Source organism: Mya arenaria, chromosome 3 (genome assembly GCF_026914265.1).
Source record: "Mya arenaria isolate MELC-2E11 chromosome 3, ASM2691426v1".
NCBI lineage: Eukaryota > Metazoa > Mollusca > Bivalvia > Myida > Myidae > Mya > Mya arenaria.
In genome coordinates this window covers 53,896,762-53,907,733 of record NC_069124.1, presented here as the reverse complement: position 1 = coordinate 53,907,733, position 10,972 = coordinate 53,896,762, and the positions used below count along the sequence as shown (strand labels likewise).

Genomic DNA, 10,972 nt, shown 5'->3' with positions numbered 1-10,972 from the left:
TGTTATAAGTAGAATGGACGAATACCTTAGAAAGTACATGGCCTTGTAGAACAATGAAAACTACGATTAAGGTATATCTGAACTGTTAAAATATACGTGCTATATAAACAATCCTCCTAAAGCACTATATGCAACGGGAGAATAATCTCTTGCTTGTCGTCAAGCCCTTAACGTGGAAATATCTTTCCAAGAATTACTTTCGTTTCATTTTCACTAAAACGTTGAGTACGACAAATACTACTGAGGCTATATGATGAGTTTATTTAAATATATATAAAACGTCTGTTCTTTTTCAAACACATTAAGATAAAAACAAAATAAACATTGTTTGTATACAACCTTCTGTGGACGAGTAGCAAATCAATGCCCTTCACTACACTATATATAATGATTTTCGATTTCAATGAAATATGCATCTGTGTAAAAGAGTAATTTTCTATATATATACAATATATTATATAATCTGTTTTGTTACATATCTTGAAATCACTTGAGTAATATTGTTTTAAGCAGTAATATCAGACATTTGAACAAGATTCAAGGTTCGCAAGATTATTTGGTTCATGCATTTCTATGTATGAACTAAGCTCTAATAACATATATGTATGTTTGGTACACTGACTATATATAATATCAATAATTAAAAAAATAACAGTAAAAACAACAATTCTGCTCAAACTAAGCAATACAATAAAATCTATTACACATCTATTATCACGTGTTTCTTCATATATGGAACGACAGGAATCTGTCGAAACAAACTAGTTTAGTATTTATTTCTGAAAGATACCTTATGTCAGACTTTACACACATAATGAGACGTTCGAGTAGACCGTAGGCCAATGTAGGTTAAAAAGTGCGTTTAAAAAAACATAAAAACACAACAACAACAAGAACAACAACAACAAAACACACAAAATATTCAGCTTAACGCGTATTTGTTTCATAACATTTTTTTTTTCAAATGACCTTAAGCATAATGCTAACTATTTATACTGAGCTCTTGCCAAAACGAGTTTAAGTGTTTGACTGTTGAACGCAAAAAAGTATTTCAGCGCATGAACAATGACGCGGAGTTGTAACTATAATAACACATTTTACATTGCTTCCACTGGTTTGATATCGACAATTATGCTGTTGACAGTTTCAGTTACTATTTTAAGTTCCTGCTTTAATATCTTGCAAAGGGATCAATACTGTTATATTCACTCTTATTCAAACTATAAATCAACAAGCGTGTTTAATTCCTGAACTTTTCGAGAAAAAAGGTTGATCTTAAATGTTCGGAAATGTTTCAGATTTTTAAAGAATGCATCAGATAAACGTGAAATAAAATATTAAATGTAAAACTAGTAGGTGCATTTGAAGTGGATTGGAAATCATAGGACGGAATATCTTATTTACATGTTACAATTGACATTGCTGTTTACACAAGTAAAGTCACTCAAACATAAAATGCGTCTTCTTTATGACACATGCATCTATAATGCAAATTTAAGCACGTTTATACCAAACAAAGAAGTAACTATTAACGTCAAAGAAACACCCCCATAGATCACTAGTATTTTGTTTTCTTCCCGCCATATCCCTGTGCAATGCCTTTGCAAAGCAGTGGACCTTTCTCGTGGAGGCAAAGGGCGGGCCAGACGACGTAGTCAATCAGGGGACCACTCTTGGTGTACGCCTTGTAGAAGTCCGTGTCGAAATTTGCACCGTGTTGTAATTCTGATGCAACGACAACGGGTGGGTCTTGTATGCTCATTAGCCAACATAGTTCAACGCACTCCTTGACGTATGGTTTTACTTCTAGTTGCAAAGACTGCTGACGCTGTTTAGCAATGTCTTGTAAGTATTTCTAAAATAAATAAGAATATCAAAAACGGTTATTTATTGTTCATGTAGTGTAAATTGATACATATCCGGTGATGTAATGTTTCCAGCGCGTGTCATCTGGCTTGTTCATATAGTTTACATTTCAGTTTTTAGAGTTACTACAACGTATGGATAATGCAGCGTGTCAGTTGATGTCCTACTTTAATAAATTTAGTATATATTGCTAAATATGTAATGTTCACGCTGTTTACAATTATGCGACGTGCATGATAGGACAAATGTGGGTTAGTGAACTTCAAATTGAATTTTGTATTAATGATTAAATTCTACCTCGTAAATGGCGGCTCCTGTTTGTTCTCCAAGTGCTTTTCGACAATCCTTCAAATTCTTGTGAACAAGTGACGGAAAAGTGGATCCAGTCTAAATATAGATATATAATTAGTTGCCCTAACATTTACACTGTATATGGTAAAATACCACAATCATCGTAAATGACTAAAATATAAATCCTACCTTCCGGGGAAGCAAAATTCCTTGTATTGTTTCCAACTGTGTCATGGCTTCTTCGCGACAATATTTAGCAGCATTCTTAAAATATACAATACAAAAATACAAACAAAATATAAATGCAAAATGCACAGATAGTTTGCATAATACAGTACTTCCTTAACGAGTTTGATTCAGTGCATGAAATGCTCATGATATTTCAAATTAGGTATATATTACGCTTTTAATACATATTAAAGTTGCAAATGCATACGCCACTGATTTAATATATAAGATTATGTTTTGTTAATTAAACCTTCACTTTGTACAAGACCCATTTGGCGACCACGCAACATTTTTTTTATTAAATTCTGCTATTTACATTCTTCTACTGTATACTTCATGCAAAGCAGAGTCGTCGATGAATGCCCAATTGATAAATATTAATTATTGACGCCTTCGTTTCTTAACAAAATATAAAACTATATCATACCATCAATATGTCAATGAGTGATTCGATTGTAGAATTTTCGTCGTGTAACCGCTTGCAAATGACCTCAAATGCATCTGTCCATTGGTTGTCATACAATTCGGAGTAACGCTCAGCAAGTTTTGTTGGTCGATTTTTATCGCTCAGGTCGGCGATATTTGGATTGTTGTCAGTCAGTTTCTGTCCCATAACCTTACTCAGCCTGAAATATATACGCACATATCAGAGAGTTTGATTTGATGCCTTTTAGATTTTAAATAAAAACTTCTAACTAAAAGATTGGAACAAATCGGAATCGGGAGGCTCATGAAATAAAAGTCAACATGGTAGAATTTACCTTGTTTTTGTATCATCTAGTTCATGCTGAGCTTCACGGAGCTCGCGTCGTGATTTTTCCAAAGCAAGGCTAAGTTCGTGTTCTCTTTGGCTAAGCGTTGCTTCTGAACGTCTTGTCTGGTCATTGTCTTTGTACATAGACAGCTTTGCATTCTCTTTACGTAGAGAAGAAATGAGATGATTGCACTTTTCTTGCTCATCATTTACAGTTTTCAATTGTAGATTTAACTTCCTTATTTTCTCATGGGCCTCTTTGAGTTCACTCTTACATCTCTCCGATTCATGACTTAAGTTTGAAAATGTATTGGTCTGTTTTGTCAAATTATCACTTTTGTCTTTCAATTCACTTTTATACTGCTTTATTTCAATTTGTAAATCTGTGATCTGTCGTTCAGCTTTTGCATTTTCCTCTTTTATCAAGGAATATTCAGCCAATTCTTTTTCTATCTTCCGTATATCACTGTCTTTTCCTTTGAGAATATCTGTTAACTGTCTGATATTATCGTTCAAAGAACCTCTTTCATCAATTAAGGCTTGTTCAGACCTTTTTAGATCGGAAATTTGTCGTTCTATCAGTTGAATTTTCTCAGTCGCATTTTTCAGTTCATCACGTACCTGATTGAGCTCGCTCTGATGAGTCTCCGCTTCACGTCTTAAGTTTGAAATAGTATTGGTCAATTTAGTGGAGGCAGAACTTTTGTCGTTTAAGTCACGTTCATATCTGTTGATTTCAGTTTGCAAATCTGTGACCTGTCGTTCTAGTTTATTATTTTTCTCTTCTATTGAGGAACATTCAGCCATTTTCGTTTCCATCTTTCGTACATCGCTTTCTTTTCTTTGAAGAATATTTGTTGAATTTAGGATTTTATCGTTTAAAAAACCTGTTTCATCAATTACCTTTTGATAAGTCTTTTTTGTATCAGAAAACTTTCGTTCTATCTGTTGAATTTTCTCTGTCGCATTTCTTAGTTCATCCCGTGCCTGAATGAGTTCGCTCTGATACGTCTCCGCTTCACGTCTTAAGTTTGAAATAGTATTGATCAATTTAGCGGAAGCAGAACTGTTTTCGTTCAAGTCACTTCTGTACTGGTTGACTTCAATTTGTAAATCTGCGACCTGTCGTTCAAGTTTGATATTTTTCTCTTCTATTGAGGAAATTTCAGCCATTTTCGTTTCCATCTTCCGTACATCGCTGTCTCTCCTTTTGAGAATATTGGTTAACTCTTGGATTTTATCGTTTAAACAACCTCTTTCATTAACGAACGTTTGATCACTCTTTTTAAGATTGGAAATCTGTCGTTCCATCTGTTGATTGTTCTCAGTCGCATTTTTCAGTTCATCACGTTCTTGATTGAGTTCGCTCTGATACGTTTCCACTTCACATCTTAAGTTTGAAATAGTATTGGTCAATTTAGCGGAAGCAGAACTTTTGTCGTTCAAGTCACTTTTATATCTGTTCACTTCAGTTTGCAAATCTGTGACCTGTCGTTCTAGTTTATTATTTTTCTCTTCTATTGAGGAAAATTCAGCCATTTGCGTTTCCATCTTCCTTACATCGCTTTCTTTTCTTTCAAGAATATTTGTTAAAGTTAGGATTTTATCGTTTAAAAAACCTGTTGTATCAATTAACTTTTGATCAGTCTTTTTTGTATCAGAAAACTGTCGTTCTATCAGTTGAATTTTCTCAGTCGCATTTCTCAGTTCGTCCCGTGCCTGAATGAGTTCGCTCTGATACGTCTCCGCTTCACGTCTTAAGTTTGAAATAGTATTGATCAATTTAGTGGAGGCAGAACTGTTTTCATTCAAGTTACTTCTATACTGGTTGACTTCAATTTGTAAATCTGCGACCTGTCGTTCAAGTTTGATATTTTTCTCTTCTATTGAGGAAATTTCAGCCAATTTCGTTTCCATCTTCCGTACATCGCTGTCTTTCCTTTTGAGAATATTTGTAAACTCTTGGATTTTATCGTTTAAACAACCTCTTTCATTAATGAACGCTTGATCACTCTTTTTAAGATCGGAAATTCGTCGTTCCATCTGTTGATTGTTCTCAGTCGCATTTTTCAGTTTATCCCGTGCCTGATTGAGTTCGCGCTGATACGTCTCCACTTCACGTCTTAAGTTTGAAATAGTATTGGTCAATTTAGCGGAAGCAGAACTTTTGTCGTTAAAGTCACGTTCATATCTGTTGATTTCAGTTTGCAAATCTGTGATCTGTCGTTCTAGTTTATTATTTTTCTCTTCTATTGAAGAAAATTCAGCCATTTTCGTTTCCATCTTCCGTACATCGCTTTCTTTACTTTCAAGAATATTTGTTAAATTTAGAATTTTATCGTTTAAAAAACCTGTTGTATCAATTAACTTTTGATCAGTCTTTTTTGTATCAGAAAACTTTCGTTCTATCTGTTGAATTTTCTCAGTCGCATTTCTTAGTTCATCCCGTGCCTGATTGAGCTCGCTCTGATAAGACTCCGCTTCACGTCTTAAGTTTGAAATAGAATTGGTCAATTTAGTGGAGGCAGAACTGTTTTCGTTCAAGTTACTTCTGTACTGGTTGACTTCAATTTGTAAATCTGCGACCTGTCGTTCAAGTTTGATATTTTTCTCTTCTATTGAGGAAATTTCAGCCATTTCGTTTCCGTCGTCCGCAGATCGCTGTCTTTTCTTTTGAGCATATCTGTTAACTCTCTAACTTTGTTGTTTAAAGAACCTCTTTCATCAATAAACGCTTTTTCAGTTTTTTTAAGACTAATTTCAGTCGCATTTCTCAGTTCGTCCCGTGTTTGATTAAGTTCGCTCTGATACGTCTCAATCTCAAGTCTTAAGTTTGTAATAGTATTGCTCATTTTTTCAGTGTAAAAGTCTTTTGCCTTCAAGTTTCTTTTATATTGGCCAAGTTCAATTTGTAAATCAGTGACCAATTGTTCATTTGTTTTGTTTTGTTCTTTTATTAAAGAGAGTTCAGTTTTTGCATTTTCCACTTCGCATTTTAGCTTTGAAACACTATTTGTCCGTTTGGATGAGTCAGGGGTTGTGCATACCAAGTTACTTTTATATTGGTTGATTTCTGTTTGTAGATAAGATACCAGTCGTTTATATTTTACATTTGTCTCTTTTATCACGGCAAGTTCACTCACTGTTTTGTCAATTTCTTGATACTGCCGCTGAAGTTCAATTTGAAGTTTACTTATATCTCTGTCTTTACATTCAAGATCATTTCTTAACTCTCTGATTTCATTGTTTCGAGAATCAATTTCCTCATCCAAGACCTGCTCAGACCGATTAATACTAGAGAGTTGTCGCTTCAACAGCTGATTTTTTTCAGTCGTGATTTGTAAATATTTCGAATTTTTATCTTCTTGTCTAAGAAGTGCATGGTAATCTGCCATATGTTCAATCTGTTCTTTGTATTTGTTTATTTCCTTGGATAGCATGTCGTTTTGTGACATTTCGCATTCCAGATTTCCATTCAATACGCGAAGTTTTTCAACTATTTCTTCGAATTTATCTTTCTTCACCGACATTGATATTTGGCTTTCGAGTTCTTGGTTTACTTCTCGAAATTTGTCGACTGTCCTTTCGCATTTAGCTTTTTCATTAGATAGCATGTGGTTTCTAGATCTTTCGCTTTCGTATGTTTCGGTCATCACACGAAGTTTCTCGACTGTCCTTTCGTATGGAACCATTTTCTTTAACAACTTGATGTTTCTTGATCTTTCGATGTTAAGTTGTTCTTCGGCCACACGAAGTTGATCTGCGCTTTGTTCGATACGCTGTTCTAAGTTTTGAATTTTCAGCTGAAAATCATAATGTGCTTCTTGAAATGTTTTCAAAGCCTTTTTATGTCTTTGTATTTCTAATTCCTGACATTCTTTTACCTCAGTTGAATTTCTCGTAATCTTTTTCATCGTCTAACAATTCGATACGTTTTTGTTGTTTTCTAATAGTGTCACGTAGTGCATGCAGTTCCCGCTGTGTTGAATTATGGTATAGCTCAAACTCGGATTGAATAAGTTTGATTTCGTTTTTAAGTTTGGAATTCGCTGTCTCATTATTCGTAACTGTATATTGTAGGTTTTGTACTTCGTTCTCAAAACTTCTTAATTGGTGATTGTTTGTCAGTAGTTTATTTTCTAATTCCTCTATTCTTGTATTCAAGTGATCATTGTTCAGTTTCCATTTATCACATTCTTTCTGAAGGAATTGGATATATGCAATCGTTGAATTATCATCTTCAGATGTCGTTGTTTTTTCACTTTGCGTTGGTGGCCTTCCCTTACCTGTCAGTTTTGGAGAGTGTGTGGAGCCATTTTTACCTCTGTTAGTAGATGTGACGGGCACGTCTCTACTGAACTTTTTCTCATAGCGTGTTTGTATTGCATTTTTTTCTTTACGTAGTTCGACCGTTTGATTCTTTAATTGACTATTCTCTTCTAGCAAATGTCGACATTGTTTATCAACAATATTGGCTTTATTTTTATAAAATGTGACCCGTCGTTCACAATTTGTATGCCCAACGACACATGTTGTTTTCGTTTTTAGATAGTTATTCTTCGTTTGTTTATCACTCAGGAAAGGTTTTGACTTGTATGCATAGTTAGCTTCACCATTTAATTTCTTTGTTAATTCGTCACGTTGCTTGCGTAGATCATCTCGTTCGAAAATTAATGTTTTATTTTCTTGAATCAGTTTATCCTTGCCAGACAAAAAATCACGTTTTTGTCGTTCGATCACGTCGTAAAGAAGATTGTTATCATACTGCAGCTGATGAAGTTGTTTTTTCAAAGATTCAGCATGACATAAATCTTGTTGAAATTGTGTTTCTAGACACTCGTTATTTCTTTGCATCGAATGATTATTTTGTACCAATTTATACACCTCATCCTGAAAAGGGTTGATGATTTCGTCTTTGTTAAGTTGATTTGAGTTCAACCATCTATTCGACATATCAACGGGTTCCATAGGTGTCTGTTTTAGAACATGTGTTCGTTCAGTGCCCATTTATGAAAACAAATACATATAAGCGATGTTATTTGACTTTGAGCACGCTAGTTACTGTTTATTTTACATTTTGTTCCGTGTACGAAAAGTTAACGATATTTAATTTATTTCAGTTTTTATAGATAAAATCGGTTATATCTTTTAAATTATGATTTTACGAACATCCCAGAAGTGTCCGTGTACTCTACAAATTTGTTGACAATTCTTTAGAGATGAATCAATACTCCTAACATTTAAATTTGTAATATCATATTTGCAGTCGCTTTATTCAAATTCAGTATAACTTTATCGCAACTAAAATATGAAAATGTACCTTTTTCAAACTTAATCCAAAACCTTCCGCCATTGTTTCCCTTTTTCACAATTATCCATTGTAGAACAAATAGTCCTTTACCCTCACAACATTTTTATCTGTGTATGTTTATTGTTTTTAATGTGCTAAGCTGCCGTTTTATCAAGTTTATAACAAGTTAACACATGTTTGCCGCTCTATGTTTTCATAGATATGAATTTGAAAAACCGTCTTAATTTACTTCCTCTTTCGATTTCAGGTTAAACATCGTTAAAAGGACAACGTACGTTTTGGGCCGAAATCGGCCTCATCCAGATTTTTTTTAAAAATACACCACGGAATAATGAACATGTGTAGCTCGTATTTCCGAAGTTTTAAAGAAATATCAATAATATGTCAGTAACAGCAGTTAATAACTTAATATTTTTGAAATATAGAGGCCGTATATGCCCATTAACGTACGTTGTCCTTTGTATGTTGTTTATCTGATAAACTTATTGAATTTCAAATCTGGGTTAAATCTCAAGTAGAGCTCAGTGTTTATTTGTATTCATAGAAGTTTTTTAAATTATATATTGATATATGGTCATGCTTTTGTTTAATTTTAATTTCGACTTGTTTATAAAACACTTCGCAAATTTTCAAATTGTAATGCGCAGACACTTTAAAATATACCTTTACCATATTTGCAAACATTTACAAGTACGATAAAAAAGAACAAACAACAAAAGAGACTTTTAGATTAAGAGTGTTTATAAATGTCGTTATTCCTTATTCCTAATTATAAACACACACAGACACACACGCACGCACGCACGCACGCACGCACGCACGCACGCACGCACGCAAGCAGGCACGCACGCAAGCACGCACGCACGCACGCACACACACACACACACACACACATATATGTAAATATATTCAAAACATTAGGGAAAAAGCGAATGAAGGGATTTGCCTTCATAAATTATGAACAAGTTGTTGAACTGTCGTATTCAAATTATTTTATCTATTTAATTGAACTAATGTGAATCAGCCACACTCATATGACCTAAAAATCAGGCCTAAAAATCATTTTTTATCAGAGTTTATAAACTTTTTTTGGTCAAAATGAAGTATATTTTGTCACTTTTTCTTCCATGTAGTCATAAGACTGGTGATTGTGACCTCGGCCTTTGATCAATTGACATTCTGCCACAAATATAGGTCATTCTAGTAAAAGGGGAATCTAATCTACTACTAAAGTATTATTGTCCTACATCAGATTGTTCTCAAATTATGTTGAAAATAAAGTTTTCCAAAGTCTGCTTTAACTCACATTGACATTTCACCTACTTAACTAATAAACAATAGGGATCGTCAGCTAGTCAAGGGATACCTGCCATTAAGGTTTAATGGTCCAAGGTTAGATGGCTCTCGGATAATTACGAATGGAAAGTTTCCAGTATATAGTTAACTATGGCCGTAGTAGTTGACAAATTGATTTCTATGACAATACTTTATTCAGTTACTTTCTATAGACATAAATACTTGTTGGTACGATGCCTAAGGTTCATCATTGTTAAACTGCGCCTTAGTATACCGTGTACCAAAACGGAAGATTTCACACTCATGCTTTATTGCATTCCACCTTGACATACATGCACCCACATTAGGATTGTCTTTGGAAGCTTCAGGTCTAAATTGAATGTCACTGTTTTCAAAATCAGTAGGATGATTTAGCTGTATGTCATTGGGTTATGCAAAAGCTGGGATATATCTAAATATAGATTGTACAAGAACTTCATGTATCTTGATGTTCTCCATAACATTTTGTGTTGTAGTATGTATGTTTGATACGTTTTGTCAATTATAAAAAAATTATAACATTAATTCAATTGAAAATTATATATTTCAAATTATGTTGAAGTATGATGAACTATTGTTTAAGTCCGTTCAACTATATTATTAATATTCTTGATCCATGTAGTGAATGTCTTTAAGTTTGCTTCCTTGTGATTAAACATGTATTGTTTTCGTGGTATTGAAAATCTAGCTGGCACCCAGCCAACGAATTGATATATACCCGTATTTATTTTGCTTTGATTTATAGAATTGTATGCGTGTCATTATCTACCATACATATTTGAATCGCCTACTGAATTTTACTAACTTAAGGTAAATCAGTATACTAGGGTATATTTAAAGTACAGTATTTGCACACATGCTATGCTTTATATACCTGATTATTCTGCCAGATAGAGAACATGTTAATTCATCAGATTTATACATAGTACTATATGCTCAAATGTTTGTTTTTAATTATGGAACAAACTTCAATTTCAGTAGTATTACTTCTTGTATTAGATAAATATAATTGCGATTCGGGACCCAGCACAATTAGACATTTGAAACAATATTTCTTGATAATTTAAAACATACGCTCGATGCTGAATACGAAACAAGATCAATAATCACCGAATACGTTGTACATAGTGCCTCGATTGTAAAAGATGCACATCTGTTTTAAGTAAAAAGGTTAAAATTCAGTATCA

General features: G+C 33.7%; 2 protein-coding genes across 3 annotated transcripts; both read right to left on the bottom strand.

Annotated features, from left to right (window-relative positions):
- Positions 1–241: 241 nt before the first annotated feature.
- On the bottom strand, positions 242–5,776 carry LOC128227636 (putative leucine-rich repeat-containing protein DDB_G0290503). 2 transcript variants are annotated; one of them, XM_052938351.1, is made up of 5 exons: positions 3,147–5,776; positions 2,813–3,011; positions 2,347–2,421; positions 2,164–2,253; positions 242–1,855 (listed from the first exon to the last, which is right to left on the bottom strand). In XM_052938351.1, exons 1-5 carry the CDS (start codon positions 5,774–5,776, stop codon positions 1,559–1,561), a joined length of 3,291 nt encoding a protein of 1,096 aa, XP_052794311.1. In that variant the 3' UTR covers positions 242–1,558. The 2 variants fall into 2 exon arrangements, with proteins under 2 accessions (XP_052794311.1, XP_052794312.1); XM_052938352.1 differs by lacking the exons at positions 242–1,855; positions 2,164–2,253; positions 2,347–2,421 and having other exon boundaries at positions 2,838–3,001.
- Positions 5,777–7,024: 1,248 nt separating this feature from the next.
- LOC128227640 (uncharacterized) lies at positions 7,025–8,803 on the bottom strand. The gene is made up of 2 exons (XM_052938361.1): positions 8,460–8,803; positions 7,025–8,029 (listed from the first exon to the last, which is right to left on the bottom strand). Exons 1-2 carry the CDS (start codon positions 8,490–8,492, stop codon positions 7,025–7,027), a joined length of 1,038 nt encoding a protein of 345 aa, XP_052794321.1. The 5' UTR covers positions 8,493–8,803.
- Between the last annotated feature and the right edge of the window lie 2,169 nt (positions 8,804–10,972).